This window comes from Protomyctophum bolini (genome assembly GCF_963924005.1).
Source record: "Protomyctophum bolini genome assembly, chromosome: 7".
In the NCBI taxonomy this organism is placed as follows: domain Eukaryota; kingdom Metazoa; phylum Chordata; class Actinopteri; order Myctophiformes; family Myctophidae; genus Protomyctophum; species Protomyctophum bolini.
The window spans coordinates 8,454,274-8,474,464 of record NC_137868.1 but is presented as its reverse complement, the minus strand read 5'-3'; the positions used below and the strand labels follow the sequence as shown (position 1 = coordinate 8,474,464).

General features: G+C 43.3%; 1 protein-coding gene across 5 annotated transcripts in view; it reads right to left on the bottom strand.

Moving 5' to 3' along the window:
- ibtk (inhibitor of Bruton agammaglobulinemia tyrosine kinase) overlaps positions 1-20,191 on the bottom strand; it is a 43,284-nt gene that overhangs the window by 19,522 nt on the left and 3,571 nt on the right. For 4 of the 5 annotated variants that reach the window (XM_080769169.1, XM_080769171.1, XM_080769170.1 and 1 more), the window contains exons 2-12: positions 15,670-16,566; positions 15,220-15,316; positions 13,957-14,081; positions 10,887-10,997; positions 10,457-10,627; positions 9,123-9,240; positions 7,446-7,626; positions 5,895-6,021; positions 5,098-5,275; positions 4,768-4,927; positions 974-1,367 (exon numbers count right to left, since the gene is read on the bottom strand). In XM_080769169.1, coding sequence (XP_080625295.1) covers positions 974-1,367; positions 4,768-4,927; positions 5,098-5,275; positions 5,895-6,021; positions 7,446-7,626; positions 9,123-9,240; positions 10,457-10,627; positions 10,887-10,997; positions 13,957-14,081; positions 15,220-15,316; positions 15,670-15,993 — 1,986 coding nt within the window. In that variant the 5' untranslated portion in view covers positions 15,994-16,566. The remainder of the gene's footprint in view (positions 1-973; positions 1,368-4,767; positions 4,928-5,097; positions 5,276-5,894; positions 6,022-7,445; positions 7,627-9,122; positions 9,241-10,456; positions 10,628-10,886; positions 10,998-13,956; positions 14,082-15,219; positions 15,317-15,669; positions 16,567-20,191) is intronic. The other variant, XM_080769173.1, reaches the window with a different exon arrangement.

The window sequence follows — 20,191 nt, the reverse complement described above, 5'->3', positions numbered from 1 at the left end:
TGAGTTTTACTAGCATTTAATGAGATAAAATGAGATCTGTGTAAAGATTATCATCATGTTAGCTGTGGATGGGGGTTCGTTCTGTCGTGCCCAGCACTGCCACAAGATCACAGGGTCTGAGGCTCAGAGCTGGCTGTCCTTATGTGTGGTATGACAATTAAGGAGAAGGAGGGCTGCGCTGGAGTGAGGGAGAGGCGGTTCTTTTGGGAGGCTGTGGTCCAACACTGCTTGAATATTCTAATTATTGTATTATTATTGTTGTCTGTAAGGTGTTTCATTGCAGATGTTACTGGTATCAGATGTAGTGTTTTGAGTGGATGGTAGAGCCTTGTTGATGTAATTAAGTTTATTGTCACTGTATGTTTTGTTTGTGGACATGTTTGATGTCTTGTCTATGTGTTGTGCCCGAGGACCCCCTGGAAAACGAGATGAGCATCTCAAGGGGCTTATTCAATGTAAGACAGAATTGATCGACCGTTCCGTATTCCGGTCTTTCTTCTATAAATAAACCTTTTTTTTCCCCGCTTCTCTAAACCATTGGTTCCCAACGTTTTCATACTGAAGTACCACCTCAGAATATATTTGGCTCTCCAAGTACCACCATAATACATGTTAAAAATGCAGGAGCACATATACCTGCCCTTTTTGTTCCATTCTTATAAGCCAATAATGCTGCTGCTCTGTATAATCACTAATCAGCACAACTGATTATTTCTAATGCGATTAATCCGTTCTCAAATCTTCTATTAACGGCTAGGTGTGCTGCCTGTCTGTCATGCTCATTTCAGCATTTCAACCAATTGCTTGGTCAGAAGAACTACCTGTACAGTAATATAAATATTTAATTCCACTTTTGTCTTTTTTCTCCTTTTTTGGGCAACTCACTCCTCTGAGTACCACCAGAGGGGCGCTCAAGTACCACCAGTGGCACTAGTACCTCTGCTCTAAACAACATGAATTAATTCTCTCTCACCTGGTTCTGACTCGGTGGAGTCCTAGGTAACTTGGGTTGGGTCCCGTCCACCAGCAGCTCACAGGACTCGGTGTAGATGAAGCACAGAGCGTACTCCAGCATCTCCGGGGTTATCTTGTCCAAGATGAGCAGGTCACAGCCCACGGCGTCCTCGCTCCGTCGCACATCCTCGCCGTCCACTTCCTGCTCCTCGCCGCCGTTGTTCTCTTGCGCCGCAAACTGCTTCCTGAAGAACTCGGACCTCGCGGAGAGGATGTACTTGTGGGCGGGGAAGGTGCGGTTCCCCGCCTGCAGCGTCACGTCGTGGATGCTGTCCGTCTCGTCCACCTCCTCCAGGAGGCTCCGGAAGTGTTGGAAGAAGGAGGACGGGGAGGCCATGGGGATCTCAAACAAGCTGAGTGACGGAAAGAAGGGTCAAAGTGTCAAAACAATCAGGAAGATGGAGTGCCACAATTTTTGTATTTTTCCAGTTTTTCATGTGTCTATGAGGTGACAGTACTTCATTAGACACCCTGGAGTCCTTTTTATGTGCAATGGTGTATTAACTTTGTATTTATCAAACGGGCCAATGATAATAAATAGTAATATAGTGACACCACACTATCAGCCCCTCCCCTAACCCCTCCCCCTTTATCATACAACTACAGCTGTGGGTGCGGCTTCAGTTCAGGTGGATCACCACCCATCACCACCCACCAGGCAAACCAGGCATACTTAATGAACTGGTGGGCGTGTCCACATAAAAACAACATTTTAACAAATACTGTACACTTTTTTGAAAAGATTATACCTCCTTATATAACAATAAGACCTGATGATCATGTTTTAGGGTGGAAAGAAATCATGGCACTCCATCTTTAAGCTTTTATCTTGTTCTGCAGGACTATGCAATGCAATAACATGCAAGTACATTGTTGGTAGTATTGTGTTTATCATGTTGTGTTGTTAGGATGTCGTTGTACGAAATGCCACGGTAAAGTATGAACCCGTTTGGTAATAAACTATTTTGGAATTTCTAGTTTTTGTTGAAGCCCCAAATGAAGAGTGAAATCATTGCTCTCAATGTCTCACATGAACGTCATTTCACACAGCTCAATTAGGTTTTATTGCTGCAGCTTATAAAAAAATAAATGAAATAAGTTAACGGCTTGCATGCGACGTTGAGGCGAATCGTGTCATTCCTCATTGACTTTCACTACCATGGCTAACAAATGAAATGCCCATGGCAGCCTTTCCGAAACAAAATGGAAGTGGAATGAGTTTTGAATTGCCAGTTTGGCGCTTGATGGGTTTCAGCCTTTCGGGGGTTTACACGCCTCCTTGGTGGCACAGAGAGATGTGAGGTAAAAAGGGATTAACAACCTACAAGTTACTGTCGTTAAAATCGGGGAACCCATCGGCAAGTATGCATTTTTTACCATTTGAATTTGAATCAGCTGCGGAGCTCTGAATCTGTCTCGAGAGATTACTGTAATTATTCACACACCACACGGTTGCAACGTGTTTGTATCCTCCATCAGTTTGTAACATAACAGAGCAATCAATGAAACAAGGAGCAATTCTTACGTTTGATTTCAATTTCCACCGTAGTACTCCCATGCTCTCGTGCTCATTAATTTGTAATGCCATGTGTGCGTGTGTAAACTTAAGCTTGGCAGTGGCACAACTCGTGGCGGCGTGCTTCAATTAGGAGTTGAAAGTGATGCATTGTCTGTTCACAAGGATGAGCCTCGGTGGACCTGACTCTTTCTTTTGTCTCTCTCTCACAAATTGGCTGGTGCAGGCAGGCTGTTCAAGCGTGAAGGGGGATGAAACAAGGACTCAAAATGAGTGGCATTAATTTATGTCTGCATTTCAGTGTGATAATAAGCCATTTTGTTGAGTTCATGCTGAATTGTTGTAGCTTTCTGCATTTTAGTAGTTACATTCGTGAAAGCAATAAGGTACACCCGCACACTGTGTATCTGCTCAGCACATGAGTATTGTCTTATTTAACCCATTCTGACCGGGAACCCGTTTTGGTGTTCACATCATGTTATGCTTTAGCTATTGAAAAATAGCAGATCTACAAGCTCATAGCGCGCCACCGAGTGGCGCGCTACGAGCTTGTAGGTCTGCTATTTTTGAAAAATCGAAGAACGACTGACATTTTTTTAAATCTGATCTCAGGTCAGAATGGGTTAATCAGACCAGTGTGTGTCCTAGTGGAAACCTGGTATGAATCTGATCTCAGGTCAGAATGGGTTAATGAAGCAACGTTTCGGTCCCTCCGGGCCTTCCTCAGTACCTTATTGCTTTCATTGATGTCCACTGGCCTACGCACCTGTGCATATGCCTGATTTCTGGGTGTGCGAACGTTTTCTCCTACAGTAGTTACATTCATAACATTTCGCAAGGTAGCAATTATTTTGGCATGTAGCTCATTTATACAGGGAGCCCCTGAATGTACGTAGAAGATAATATCTCGTCCGTACAAGATATTATCTTGTACGTACGAGATAATATCTTGTACGGATGAGATATTATCTTGTACGTAGAAGATCAAATATATTTTGAATGCATGGCCATTCAGGGGCTCCATACATTTAAACACATTTAATCTTTATAAATCAGTAAACAGAGTCATCAGTCATCAGGGATATTTTGGTTAATAAGATGTCTTCTATATGTGGGGATTTCCTAGATTTAAATGACTTCGTTTAAATGATTTAACTGAATTCGTTGTAGCAGCATTTTATTTGTCAAGCTTGGGAATGAAGACGGAGTACTCTGTATACATCTGAGGTGTAATATAATGAATTATGTAATGTAAACATGCTGTAAAATGCATAAATTATGTATTGTAAAACATGATGTAATTGCAAATGTGAAATGGTGTCTTATAAACCCATGAGGGTTGGGCACAAGGTGTGCATGACACGAAAATAAATAAACAATCAATCAATCAATCAAAAAAATCATCACTAGCTGAATGTCATGGGAAAGGGGAGCAGCTGCTGCCTGTCACTTATAGACCCTGCACACTGTGGGAATTTCTTATTCCCACATATCTTTGTGGCTTTCACACTAAACGATTGAGCGCAGACTAGGGATCACACACACACTGCAAGAGTTCACCAAACCCGATACATATATAGGCTACATTTGTCGTTTTAATTCCAATTCATTTTGACATCTCGCGTACGTGCAGGCTCCCGGTGATAGGCGACATGCGAGACTAACACGAGAGATTCTCTCTCTTGCCTTCTCCTCTCACAGTCACACACACACACACACACACACACACACACACACACACACACAGGAATACTGGAATACACAGGGTGAAAGGTATGTGATAGGCTACGTGCGCTAGAGCGAGACAGGGCGATAAATCTTGATTTGCATTGAATAATTCTCTGTCTCTCTGCGTCTCTCCGTATGTGTGTGCGCAGTGCGCACACACATACACAGAGGAAAGTAACAGGGGTGCACATTCGCACAAACAAATACATGGCTGCATGTCTACTTTAATGAAGTACAATATTTGTATTTTGAGCCGTTCTAAGTATACATACTTTTATGTAACCACATTTTGACATTGATGATTTATATCAGTGGAACCAAATGTGGGAAAATAAAACGTATCTATTAAACATTTAAACACTGTATACTTGGTTGACCATGGTCACAAAGCTTACAGGGCCTGGGGTTTTCCTCCTTTCTTCCTTTCCAAATCTCTTTGATTGTAATTATGATGACATGGCCACACTAGTGACGCTAGGATTGATGTGGTCAAGGGGCACAGTACCTACCTGGTTTTAGGGTCAGACTGAAGGACTCCGAAATTGCGGCCTTTGGAGTCCAAGGTGATGCTGACCGCTCTGTGGACATTGGTGAGCTTTTCCAGGCGAATACGCTCATACCCCTTTCCAGCATCCGAGTGGCCACACACCTCCACACCACCATCTGTAACTTCAAGAGAGTCGAACATTCAAATCGAGCAGTTGTATTATGTAATTGACATTAAATGCAAGCATTACTCAAGCCCAAGCGGTATTATTGATCCACGGCTACAGAACTCCCAACATCTTGTAACACCGTGATTACTTAATGATTAGGTGATATACAGTCTATTCCCTCACCTTTCTTCTCCTCGTACTTCTTGTACTCCCCGGCCCACACGCCGCTGAAGCCCTCCCCTTCCTGAGTCACAAACATCATGTTGTTCTTGCTGAGAGCGATGTCCGACATGACCACCTGTCGCCTGTACGCCCACCTGCACTGTCTCACTGAGCTGCCTGAGGAACGCCAGCAGAACACCTTCACCACAGAGGGAGAGAGAGACAGAGAAACAAGGTCAGTGAGTCAAAGTGATATAGTTATAAATATAATACACCTTCACGACAGAGGAGGAGGGAGACAGAGAAACAAGGGCAGTGAGTCAAAGTGATATAGTTATAAATATAATACACCTTCACAACATGGAAGGAGAGACAGAGAAACAAGGGCAGTGAGTCAAAGTGATACAGTTATAAATGTAATACACTAGAACGGTGCCCGTTGGGCACTGGCCTACTTGGAACGATGCAAGTTGGAAATGCATGCCCCACTCAGTCATTATGTCTGTGTCCCTTTCATGCACATTTATGGAGTTCTTTGTCATGTCCAAATATGGAGTTTATGCAGATGATCATTGTGATGTCAGAAAAGGCCAGCTCCATATATGGAGATCTAGGGATGATCAGGTGTGATCAATTGGCTCATCTGGGCCCTGTCCAGAGCCTGGGCAGGCTTTGTGCCGGTTCTGGACAACGGTGTATCCCACCAACTAGACACCAGGCGTGTGTGTCAAATTTGAAGTATATATTATGAAAAATGATGCTGCTTCACTGCACATCAAAAGCTGTTTTCTACTTTTATGCCAAGTGACAGTACTCACTCTACCAGCTTCATCCAGGGCCAAGAGGGACACCTTCTCCCCTCCTCCCTCGTTCAGAACCTGGGACGGGTCCACACGGTGGTCCAGGGTTCCTCCAGTCACAAGGACCTTCTTGATGTTCAATTGTCTGACAATTACAAGACAAAAATAATAATGTTTAAAGCTGAAATAAGCAATATATTTGATAATAATGAATGAAATGACCCCATGTAATATGCATGGGGTCATTTGATTTCAGCATTGAGAATCCCAACGAGTTTCAGCACCCTCAGTCTACTGTAGCCCTGGTCCTGCAGTGCCCTGTGGAAGTCCCTTCCGCAGCCCTCTGGTGATATTCACACTCCCGTGCGAGGATCTTCAAATCCCAGCAAATAAACTAAACGACGTAACTAATCACCGAAACAAAGCCTGCTAGACCTTGGTAAAAGTCTATTCTCGGAGCTGGGAAGCATCTCAGGTCCCCAGCTTCTCTCTAAAATGCACTTTGTGCCATTTTAATAACGCAATGTACCCTGAATTTACCGCCTCCCAGCTCCGAGAATAGACTTTTACCAAGGTCACTGTTTCGGTGAGTAGTTACGTCGTTTAGTTTATTTGCTGGGATTTGAAGATCCTCGCACAGGAGTGAGAATATCACCAGAGGGCTGCGGAAGGGACTTCCACAGGGCGTCAGAGAGAGACTCGCTGTAAGCACTGGACCAGGGCTAAGTCTACTGCTGTAACCAGCTTACCCTTTACATTTTGATGGTCTGCTAAACAGCACCAACTCAGTTTAATTTCCTAAGGGCTGAGGTAGTATAGCTAGTTGATAAATCTATGCTCTTGAATGAAATAAAATAATTAGTTACGTGAACATTGTTCTACTAGTGAAGAGATTTAGCATGTAAAGATAGCCATTTCCATTTGAACACAGTAGTCCACAGTAGTCGACGCAAACTGGACCTAGTTTGTTAATGTGGTTACGAATCGATGCCATCCAGATTATTTTCCCTTTATAGAAGGCCTTCGCCACTCAACAGTGAACACAGAATACTTATTGCAGCTTTGTCCATAAAATGCACAACAAATGGACATAATTAAGAAATGCAGAGTACTCAGTAGAACCATATTTAACTATAGCATATAAAATAAATCATGATTTCAACACAATTATATAGAGCAGTGGTTCCCAAAGTGGGGTCCGGGGACCCCCAGGGGTACCTGAGGGAGTTCCAGGGGGGACCCATCTATTTTGTTCATGTTCATAAAGTGCTAAAGTGTTTAAAGCAGTGGTTCCCAAACTTACATTTAGACGTCTACATTTAGACGTCTACATTTAGACGTCTGTATACATTTAGACCAGTGGTTCCCAAAGTGGGGTCCGGGGACCCCCAGGGGTACCTGAGGGAGTTCCAGGGGGGACCCATCTATTTTGTTCATGTTCATAAAGTGCTAAAGTGTTTAAAGCAGTGGTTCCCAAACTTACATTTAGACGTCTACATTTAGACGTCTACATTTAGACATTTAGAGAGAGCACTAACAGAAATGTCATAGAGCAACAACGGATCTCACCTTGAGGCCAGCTTCTTGCATTGGTATTCAGTCAGCAGGTAGACGTCACCCTTCTCAGTCACAACCACTGTCGCCCCATTACTGGCTGCTGCCATGGCGATGGTGACATCCTTGTGGTGCAGAGCAGACACCTGCCGGGGGGCCGTCACACATTTCTCCCCATTGGGGTCCAGCAGGTACCCTGGGGAATGGGATAACAAGATGACATGAGGGTACGGACCACCCAGGTACAACTGGAACAATTTGTGAACAGATTTGACAGAGACTGCCGTTCCATGTTGTTGGCCTCCGAATGGAGAGCCTACAGTCAGTAGTGGAGAGGAGGATCGGGGTTAAGCTGGACTCCATGCTGGATAATCCCTCCCACCCCTTCCATGGTGTGCTGCGGGAAAGGACGAGCACCTTCAGCAGTAGGCTCACACTCCCCCTGATGCGCACGGAACGCTACAGACACTCCTTTATGCCAACTGCCATCAGACTACGCAATTCATAGAAGCATTAAGAACTGCCCCCCCACCCATATGGTCCTGGTCTTGTGTGGTTATGTCCTTTGTGTCTGTTTTTGTGTTTTTCTGTCTGTCCATTAGTTTTTTTGTTTTTAGCTCTATGCACTTTGCTGTTGTAACACTTCAATTTCCCCTCAGGGATTAATAAAGTATATCTCATCTCATATTTTCAGAGGAGAAAAACCTTTTTTCTTTTCTTCCAAAATGAGTTAATAGCACAGGCAGACTCTTCACATACAGAAGAGTAGAGCATGTCTGAAATAAGTGTCAGAGCTGAAATCGACATGTAAATATGAAATAAATGTAGCTAGGTGTAATGATAGAGACCACAGAAGTGAACCTTTTCACGCCTGTTTTCTCAACTTGCTGTTTTCTGCAAGACATTACTCTATAAGCCATATCTCCAAAACTGTTGGGTCAAACTGAACAACCAATATGTCAATTTGAAGCTATGATTCCCTGCTTTCATATGACATGAAAAAACGAAAATTAAAATGGTCACTTTTGATGACATGGAAAAAGGTGCAACCTGTGTTACTGCTTCTACCATGGCCATTGACCAGAAAACTGCATTATGAACCCATTTTGGGCGGGAATCCCTTTTGGTGTTAGCATTATGTTATGCTTTAGCTATTGAAAAATAGCAGATCTACAAGCTCATAGCTACAAGCTTGTAGGTCTGACATAGAAACGCAGCTTTTTCAGAAAACTGTCAGAATGTAGAAGACATTTTTAGAATGTGATCTCAGGTCAAAATGGGTTAAGCGAGACTGACCTACGTATAGGTTAAATGAAATTAATGAATACAAAAAAAACATCCAAATAAGAATGAAACGCTAAACGGGTTGCTGTTCCAAAGTCTGCAGTTTACCCAGCTGTCCCCCATTGAGTCCCATGGTGTAAAAGGCCTCCCTGGTCCACAGCACTTACCCAGCTGTCCCCCGTTGAGTCCCATGGTGTAAAAGGCCTCCCTGGTCCACAGCACTTACCCAGCTGTCCCCCGTTGAGTCCCATGGTGTAAAAGGGCCCCCCTGGTCCACAGCACTTACCCAGCTGTCCCCCATTGAGTCCCATGGTGTAAAAGGCCTCCCTGGTCCTCCACAGCACTTACCCAGCTGTCCCCCATTGAGTCCCATGGTGTAAAAGGGCCCCCCTGGTCGACAGCACTTACCCAGCTGTCCCCCGTTGAGTCCCATGGTGTAAACGGCCTCCCTGGTCCACAGCACCGTGTGGAACCTCCCAGCTGCCACTCCAATCACCGTCCTCCCCTTCAGGGTCTTACAGGACACCTGGACATAATTTTCATACATTTAATAAACATTTTTGAAGCATTTTACAAAAAGGAATACAGACAACTACAATCTTCCACCGCAGTCTGAAAACCCACCTCTTCAGACTCCACCATGGCCCGTAGCACTTGCCCTAACCTAGCCCCTTAGATAGCACTTTATGTAGACTTAGGTAGTATTTCAAACAGACTTATAGCTTGTTACGTAGACAGCACCAGAATTGCATTTTATGTACTCAAATACTATAATATGGTATAGTTTGTATAGTTTACATAGATACTCCACTGTTACGTTCTTAGTTTATACATGATTCATGATAACTACTTTTTAAATATGTAATGTATGCCATGCTTTTGTTATTGCTTATTGTAAATCGCTCTGGATTAAGAGCGTCTGCTAAATGCCTAAATTGTACCTGGAAAGTATATAATGATGACCCTTATAAAATATGAGGTAGAGACGGCAAACACAGGTGGAAACAAGCGCGCTACCTGAAGCACTAAAAGAAAACCTACCAGGTAAATCCAGTATACGTCTTTGTCATGTCAAAAGCAGAACTCACCATAAAGACAGTTGTTTGCACTTAAAAAGGTCAGTGAAGACATAACAATTGAAACATATCTCCAGGCTACATTTCCCAGGAGAATGGCATCTCAAATGCAAAGCTGTGGCTTTGGCTACACAGTAATTGCAAACTTTGAGTAATTACTGAGGATTTTACCGTGTGGTCTAGCTACGCATTGGTTCCCAACCTTTTCATACTGAAGTACCACCTCAGAATATATTTGGCTCTCGAAGTACCACCAATAATACATGTTAAAAATGCAGGAGCATATACCTGCCCTTTTTGTTCCATTCTTATAAGCCAATAATGCTGCTGCTCTGACAAAACTCGGTCTAATCACTAATCAGCACAACTGATGATATTTCTAATGTGATTAATCCGTTCTCAAATCTTCTATTAACGGCTAGGTGTGCTGCCTGTCTGTCATGCTCATTTCAGCACGGCTGGAGAGCCCATTTCAACCAATTGCTTGGTCAGAAGAAGAACTACCTCTAGCAGTAATATAAATATTTCATTCCACTTTTGTTTTTTTGTCTCCTTTTTTGGGCAACTCACTCCACCAGAGGGTGGCTCAAGTACCACCAGTGGTACTAGTACCAGTGGTTGGGAACCTCTGACTACAGCACAGAGTATTCTTCCTACCAGCCTTACCTGTCGAGGGACGTGCGCAGAGGCGGGTGGAGGAGATAGGCCGAGCTGGTGAAACGTGTTCAGGCCAAAGGTGTACACATAGCCCCCTTCTGTCAATACAACTGTGTGGTCCTTGGCTGCAGCTATCTGAGAACAGTGGTGGGACTGCAGGCCCTCCACCACACGAGGAACCTGTGCAGGAGAACAAAAGAGATTAGACTAATCAATTTAATATAGATTAAAAAAAAAAAACTATACATCCTATATTTAAAAAAAAAAACCCTATACATCCTATATTAAAATAGGCTTGAGGGAGGACCGGCCGGCCTGCAGCCCTAATGGAGATGGGAATGAATATATTTGGAAGTTAAAGTCAGTGCTGAATCTGCTGAGCATAGTGTACTTCTAAAATAATCATTGTGCAATGATTTCCATCCAGCCGGTATCCTACCAGGTAAGTCTGTTCATCCCCATGGCCAAGTCGTCCTCCCAGTCCATGTCCACAGGTAAACACCTGGCCCTTCTGAGAGAGGAACACAGAGTGGAACTTACACAGGACCACCTAAAAAGGAAAGGAGAAGACAAAACAAAACATTGGAATTATACAATATTCACAAACCATTTTTGGTGGGGGGCGTGATCGATTTAGTTGAACCTATTTCAACCTGGCATGCCAGTTTTTGGCCTGTCAATTATAGGCGAAAATGTACTTGTAGGCTATGTGGTTAGTAACTTAGTACTGTTGGGAATGGTAAATAATCATAGTAATAATCATACTTTGTGCTGAATAAGTGGCCTGACATCATAATCCTTGTCCTCAAATTGGAGGCAGTGATGCATATATTTCCATTTTCGTGGCCAAGCCCTCGTGTAGTAATAGTAAAACAGTGTACACCAATAAAGGCCGTGGTCCAAGTGGAAAAGCAAACATCATTACTAATACATTGATCCCTTCAAGCCCACAAAAGACCACAGGGATGCATCCTGGAGTATCACATTGATGGACACACACGCACACACACGCGTACACACACACACACGCACACACACACATGGTTCATTTAATTAAAACATGACATTCTGAGATTAATATTTAACCCCCCAGCACCTGCAGGACTGAGTAGGGAAGACAAAGGCTGTAAAGGCCTGTACACCCACGTGTGTACAGCCCCAACGGGGTCGTCCTCTGGTCGTGAAAGGGGATCCATCTGACCCCCCACACTTTGCATTATGATATTACTACTCTGCATCGTAAAGCCCCCAGGTCAGCAGAAGGACCAAAGCATTGTGTTTCTTACTTACTTACCTTATGATAAATTCACTTTGCTTTTAGATGATCTGGTACACACAGCATCTGGTGCATGTATATAGCACTGGGGACGGTGGCATTGGTGCCAGCAGCCATAATTATCACACAGCAGAGCAGCAGCAAAACGTGGCATGAAATGAAACTATAGCTTGGCTGACTCACTGAGGCAGTGTGTTAACCCATGCAGAGACACAAATCACCCTATGCAAGGATACAGTCCAAGCACCTGTTGCCCTAGACTCCAATGTACTCAACTCAGACTGAAATTAACAACACCTCACCGAACCAATCTACTGTAAACAACACAATAAGGATGATATTACTCTCACATTACTGTAGCCGTATAGGTATGACCTCATTTGTTTGGTATCTCTCTCTCGGGCACAATATGACTAACTGATTAATCAAGACAATGGCGCTGTTCACGCCATTGTCTAATACAATTATTATTCTTTTTTCGTTTTCATATGCCGGTTTATTTTAGAGAAGTGGCCCTTTTTGGGGGCCGGCACAACCATATCCATTACGTAGGTAGGTCCCTTGCTCCTTAAGACAAATTGAGTCCCTGAATATTAATATTGTTAATCTGTGTTATATCATAAAAAGATACAAATGAAACAGGTTACTGAATGCCAAATAACAGGTTGCTGGACAGTTGGAATGTCATTTGCCAGAGGGCTAAAGGGTTGTGTGAATAGAAATGTTAGCAATTGTAGCAGTTACAATTTTCAAACTTGTATTAGGTCAAAAGACTCACAAACAGCAGCCAATTGAAAAAGCCTGCCAAGGGGAAAAAACAAAACAACTTAGGATATGTAGATTGCCTATTTATTTTAACTTTCAAAAGGACATAAGTGAATTAGCAAAATTTCAAAACGATATAAGCTAAGTTGCTTAGAAATCTGTGGCTCTTTGACAGTTTCTTCTTTTCACCGCAGGTTGCACAGAAGTTAGTTTCAGCCATATTGTATCCGAATGCCATCAAGTCCACACTCGGATTGCATGTGGATGACCAGGCTAAATTCCTGCCAAATGAGATATGTTTTTGGGGAAGCAAGAAGCAGCAGCCTAGGCTGGCTCCAGCCCCTGAATCGCTAGCCACGGCCATTAAAACATATGTTTCAGGAAATTTAGGTCTGGTGACTCTATGGCAGCCTCGGTTGAAAATACAGATTGCTACGGCCAATCAGCGCCGTTTCAAGTCGATGAAGTCAAACAACAAACATGGGTGCCCCCACTGTGGTAACTTGCGACCATATCAATCTGGCTATTAAATCACCCTATGATAAATAGTTTCTTTACAGAAAGGACAGGTTTTAGAAACATCATCATCCGACATATTTTACCGTGTTTGTTTACATGGTTGGTGTGAACCTATAGACACACACAGGGACTACACATTTCACGCCCCCAAATGAGACCTTTTTAATATGAATCCAAGCTCATCATCGTCGGCTTCCAAAGTTTCATAGGAACATTGGATCAGGGGGGTATTACAAATGAACCAATGAAAAGTATTAAAAGGCTCTTCTGACTAAAAACCTCCTAAATCCATTGGATCCTCAAACTGTGGGACAAACCTAAGGTCTAAGGACCTTTGATTTTTTTTCCATCAGTGATTAGAATGACAAAGTCAGACGGGAAAGAAATGTCCACATTAATGGTCAAAAACCTCCTAACTCCACTTGAGCTGTATTTGGGTAAAGTGATGATAAATTAAGGACACATTCAACTAAGTATTTGACATTGTATAAAGTCACCATACCAACTTTGATGAGACAGTATTATTGTTCTAAAAAACATGTTTTTTCATTTCGTGAAAGGTTCATATTTTGGACAAACGATGGTTTCTGCCCAACAGCAGTTCTAATGGCAATGTACAGTATGCTTATTTCTCAGTTTTAACTGGCTTCAGTAAAGAGAGAGTGAACATGAAACATCTCGTCAGCAATATTTCTTCCAGTGCCCCCAAGGTTCTCTGAACAACCCCCTGAGCGGCGGTAGCGCCCCGTTGAGAAACACCACCCTAGAGAGAGGCTCAGACTCAGGGAGGTCTTTGGGGAGGCAATGTTTTGCAGGGTGACCCAGGTAACAGCTGGATCAAAAACAAGATTTTTTTTTTTATATACAACAGTAACACCTTACATAACGGTGACAAACACCTACTTGCCCTCATGAGAGCTGAGACAAAAACAATTTATTATTGGCTTACTTGCTTGATGTAGACTCCCGTCCTGGCAAAGGCGTCGACAAGCTCAGGGTGCTGTCTGCTCTCCTGGTTCCCATGCCCAAGAGTGAAATTTGTATTGTTGCCCCAAGTGTACACCTCAGTTGGGTCTGGGAAGACAACAAGATAAAGAAAGAGAACGCAAGCCTTTTGATGTACATTTTTCAAATGTCACAACAGTGCAACTGAGCAGCACCTTGTTGAGTCGAGTGCCGGCCAATGAACAGAACCTGCACTTAAAGAACATGCTGTCAAATAGCATAGCACTGAGCTATTGGAAATAGCATAGATAGTGCTTCCATCCACCGCAGTCTGATAACTGATAAGTCACCCCTTCAGACTCCACCTCATCCCCTATCACTCCTTATTCTGCACTTGTTGAGAGATCTGGCTGCAGACAAGATAGCGCAAGAGGCACCTCAACCTTTGACAGTATATCACTACACCTGTCCTTAACAGTGGGCGTTTAAATCATATGACCTCAGCAACAGAAGGTGGTCTTTTCCCCTCATTAACCCCTTTTGGGTGGGAACCCCTTTTTGTGTTACAGTGGCATTATGTTATGCTTTAGCAGATCTACAAGCTCATAGCGTGCCACCAAGTGGCGCGCTACGAGCTTGTGGGTCTGCTATTTTTGAAAAAACATTTTTTGAATCTGATCTCAGGTCAGAATGGGTTAAGTAGCAGCTGCCTTTAGATGTCAACTGGAGGCTGGCTGGCTAGCCTGCTAGGTCTGTATGGGGGATTCTAACTGATCTGAGGTCTGTATGGGGGATTCTAACTGATTCACCAAAAGTCTGACTCAGTGAAGTAGCCCAGGATCGAATTCTATTGCAGAGGTCACGTGATTTACTGGCAACTACAGACTAGTACAGAGGTACTTTTTGTGGAGGTCCGCCTTCTTGTCTGCAGCCAGGTCATGTTGGCCCATTAGATAGATGCTAGTTGTGTTATTTAGACAGACGTTGATATGTGTTTACTTGTTCACAGATGCTATGCATGTTATTTAGATAGCATCTGTGAATAAGTAAACATACTGTACGTCATCTAACAAGTTTGTTATGTCCGTCTGCTGTACCTTGTATTGTAGCACATACTTCTTCTTAGCACTGTAATTACTCAACCACTTGCCAAGTGTACATTGTCATGTCAGTAAAACCCATTCCAGTAAAAGCACAAGCTAACTGACGCACAACAATTTAAATCTAGTTCCAGAGAATGTCTTTTCATAGCTTTTTTTTTTCTTACCGGTGTGTTTAAATACAACATGTGCTGGTCTGTCCTTCATTGTTAAGTCCAGGACAGAGTGACCCTCCTTGTCCTGGGTAGAGAGTAGTCCACCATGCTAAAATAAGAGAAGGAAAAAGAGGATTTCAACTACAGGACAAACACTCCCTATATTGCCTTACTGTAGTTGTGGAGGACATTCTAGCCACCATTATTCAAGTTTCAAATGACAAATATCAAGAAAATGTCTTAAAAAGACACTTTGAGCACGGTTTGATTACATGGAAATCAATCACTATTGCTTGCTAATAATGACATTGTAGAATCTATAACTTTGTTATAATATATCAATATGCCTTACTTTTAAGTGTTCAGTTGAAACATTGCATCGAGTGTGTGGATAGCATTGCTTTCTAATGATTTATATTTATAATAAAACATTGCAACACCCATGATCCACCAGCCACCCACCTTAACCAGGGCCATGAGGCAGTGGATATGTCCGTAGAAGGCGCTGCGGTGCAGAGCAGTCCAGCCAGACTCCTTGTCCTTTACTGTCAGGTCAGCATTCTTAAACTGAAGGAGCCATTCGAGCAGGGCCTTCTTGCCCAGCGAGGCAGCCAGGTGCAGGGCGCTGCGACCAAAGGCATCCCTCAAAGTGGCTGCGTTGTGGCAGTGTGCGGTGAGGAACCCTCGCAGCTGCCCCTCAGAGCCACCGGTTATGGCCGCCACCACCTCGTCCGCATGGCGAGGTGAGCTGCATTTTGGTGTGCAGTCCGGTGTAGCTAGGCTCATCCTACAGTCCAGTCCTATAACCCTAACCCTAACCTATACAACCAATAGCTAAATAAAAAATAAAACACAAACAAACAAACAAATCCAAAACAAACTAACAAAACAAAAAAACTCCAGAGAATATCCCTCCAGGCAAGCACAGCTTACCAAATTAATAGTTAACGTAAAAGAGCTGCACTCAAAGTAAACTATGTATTTATACAATGATATGGATGAGAGAGTTGAGGTGCTAGAATTGTGCTTGTGTTGAGGTTCCACTGCACCCTAGCAACCCCAGAGCCTTACTTAGACTTGTCTCAATCTACCATTTCGACCGGCGGCAGTACAATACAATCTAAGGTGCTTTCAGTATACAATGGCATCAAGACGTCAATAATTATTAACTTCTATATATACAAAATGTTACAAATATTCAAAAAATAGTTTCTCACTTAATAATTTACAAAAAGGCAAACACTTCAACAACCCTCTGACATCATCCAGCAGTCCAAGCATCCAACTTGAGGGGAAAGGTTCCCTTTCCCCCCAAAACACTCTGCCGGGCTTTCAAAACTCCATAATTGTATGATGAGCCTGAGAAAGAAAAAGTGAACATTTACTCAAAATGTTAAACCATGATGCTACATTAAAATACATTAAACCTAAGTAGAATCCAATTAATTGATTTAGGCATGTGTTAAAGAGCTAAATGAACCAAAAAAGATAGTTTCTGATTAATTGAAAGTGAATACAATTTTCAATCAGTCAGTCAGGTCTCCACTTTGACCTGCAAAACACAGTTGAAAGCTATATAGACCTGAAAATGCAAGAGTCACATTTTGCCTCCTCTGTAATCGATCTGCATTGGTAGGTGACTGATACAGAATAATGAGAATATTGCCGACACATTATTGTTCAAAATTAATGAATCATAATGCCCTCTCTCTCCCTCAATTCAATTTAAATTAATTCCATTGAAAATCGTTCTTGGCATGGGAAACCTTGCCAAAGAAAGGAAATGCAAATGTCACACTTGCACTGCCCATAAATTTTGCCTATGGTCAATCTGCATTGGTATCAGAGTCAGACCAATGCAAATTATTGTTGACAATAGTCTTACCAGCTATAAGCTGTAAGCATTGGACCAGGGCTATCTAAACCCCACCAAATGATATCATACACCGTTACGTTATAATATTATGTAATAGCGTAGCTGGAGCCTGGACGTAAAGAGACACCAACTATACTAGCCTTTATTAGTTTCAATATTAGCGTTTATTAGAGACACTGCAGAAACAGGGAACTATTCGTGTCACATCTGCTATTATAACAGCATAATAAGCCATGCACATAATAATTGAACAAGCCAACACCATAAGCACAGCAGCTAACGTTCACTGACACATCAGCGCTAGCTCCTTGGCTAAGTGCCGCGCCTCCTCCTAAAAATAGCGGCTCTACAAGCTCACAACGCGTCGCCGACGCGACGCGTTGTGAGGGCACTGTCTAGTGAGCTAATCTAGTGAGCTAATTTAAGGCTTCCGGTGGACGATCTCTTCAAAATAAGAGTATCTCTAGAGTATTGGAAAAAAAATTAATTTGCACATTAAAACTACAAATTAAGCATTTAAATGATGCTATAAGACACACATTATGTTTCTGTGTAAAAACAAGTAATTAAATAATAATAATAATAATAATAAAGTTATCTAAATGGATAAATGCTATTCACTGGAGTGCATGGACTTCATAAAGTGGACACTGGACAAAAGACGGCTCCGCGAGGCAACTATCTGGACATACCCACGCGTCCGGGGAGATGTCCTCTACCACACCCCACTCTCCGCTAAGCGGGAGAGGTGTAAAATTCACAGCAGCAGAGCTTCTACTGTGGTCAATGCAAAAACAAATACCGTTTCCGGACCCAGAATGGACACTGGACAAAAGACGGCTCCGCGAGGCAACTATCTGGACATACCCACGCGTCCGGGGAGATGTCCTCTACCACCCCACAGTCTCCGCTAAGCGGGAGAGGTGTAAAATTCACAGCTGGAGCCCTTCTACTGGGGTCAATGCAAAAAAAATACCGTTTCCGGACCCAGAATGGACACTGGACAAAAGACGGCTCCGCGAGGCAACTATCTGGACATACCCACGTGTTCAGGAAGATGTCCTGTACCACACCCCAGTCTCCGCTAAGCGGGAGAGGTGTAAAATTCACAGCAGCAGAGCTTCTACTGTGGTCAATGCAAAAAAATGTACCGTTTCCGGACCCAGAATGGACACTGGACAAAAGACGGCTCCGCGAGGCAACTATCTGGACATACCCACGTGTTCAGGGAGATGTCCTGTACCACACCCCAGTCTCCGCTAAGCGGGAGAGGTGTAAAATTCACAGCTGGAGCCCTTCTACTGGGGTCAATGCAAAAAAAATACCGTTTCCGGACCCAGAATGGACACTGGACAAAAGACGGCTCCGCGAGGCAACTATCTGGACATACCCACGTGTTCAGGGAGATGTCCTGTACCACACCCCAGTCTCCGCTAAGCGGGAGAGGTGTAAAATTCACAGCAGCAGAGCTTCTACTGTGGTCAATGCAAAAAAATGTACCGTTTCCGGACCCAGAATGGACACTGGACAAAAGACGGCTCCGCGAGGCAACTATCTGGACATACCCACGTGTTCAGGGAGATGTCCTGTACCACACCCCAGTCTCCGCTAAGCGGGAGAGGTGTAAAATTCACAGCTGGAGCCCTTCTACTGGGGTCAATGCAAAAAAAATACCGTTTCCGGACCCAGAATGGACACTGGACAAAAGACGGCTCCGCGAGGCAACTATCTGGACATACCCACGTGTTCAGGGAGATGTCCTGTACCACACCCCAGTCTCCGCTAAGCGGGAGAGGTGTAAAATTCACAGCAGCAGAGCTTCTACTGTGGTCAATGCAAAAAAATGTACCGTTTCCGGACCCAGAATGGACACTGGACAAAAGACGGCTCCGCGAGGCAACTATCTGGACATACCCACGTGTTCAGGGAGATGTCCTGTACCACACCCCAGTCTCCGCTAAGCGGGAGAGGTGTAAAATTCACAGCAGCAGAGCTTCTACTGTGGTCAATGCAAAAAAATGTACCGTTTCCGGACCCAGAATGGACACTGGACAAAAGACGGCTCCGCGAGGCAACTATCTGGACATACCCACGTGTTCAGGGAGATGTCCTGTACCACACCCCAGTCTCCGCTAAGCGGGAGAGGTGTAAAATTCACAGCAGCAGAGCTTCTACTGGGGTCAATGCAAAAGAATTACCGTTTCCGGTCAATGCAAAAAAATTACCGTTTCCTGGCAGCGGTAATGCAAAAATATTAGTAATAGAAGAATTGCTTTCAACTGTCCAGGCACAGAATGTACAGATGTCTGTATGTTTTGCTTGAACAACTGTGTGGACACCACACATACTCAACCAATCTACTAGTTTGTGTATAAAATCTAATGGGTCATTGTGCATTCCTAAGGCCAAGTCTGGGATGCTATTCACTAGTTGTTGAGTGACACCACAGATTGTTTTGCAATCAAATGTGTGACCTGGATTTTGAAAAAACGCTTGAATGAGAGCTGCTAAATTCCCCGGCATAGATGACAACTGAACCATCGAAGTAGGTGTCAATGGTTTCAATTTATCTTGTCTTGTCGATCATGCTTTGTATCAACATTTTCTTTCTGTGGCGCTAGTTTCTGTGTCTCAGACATGATGGTGTCAATACTGGCTTGCACCACGCTAGAGTTCCTTTTACTACCAAGTACAATACAAGCAGCTTGTACTATTGTACTTGTTTGTTGTAGTGTTTTGGCATTAACTAAAGTGCTGAAGATGTACATAGCCAAATTATACCTCTTATCTCTGTGTATGTATTGTTGTTTGCAAATGTGACTTGCCTGTTTCATCAAATGACTTTTACATGCCCTTATGGTACAGAAATCTAAATCTTTGTTATCTGCCTTTCCTACCACTATTCTCCAGCAGCGTAACAACTAACAAGTACATACTCATGCTATCTTGATTGAAGATACGCATACTGGCTTTTAAAAGCACTATGGACCTGTCACTATTAATCTGAATCGGTGTTGTGTTTGAATGAATTAAATGAACTTACTATAATTTCATAATACAAAATCCTTTTCTCTGTTAGTTTAGTCTTAATGATCCCCCCCTGTGGCA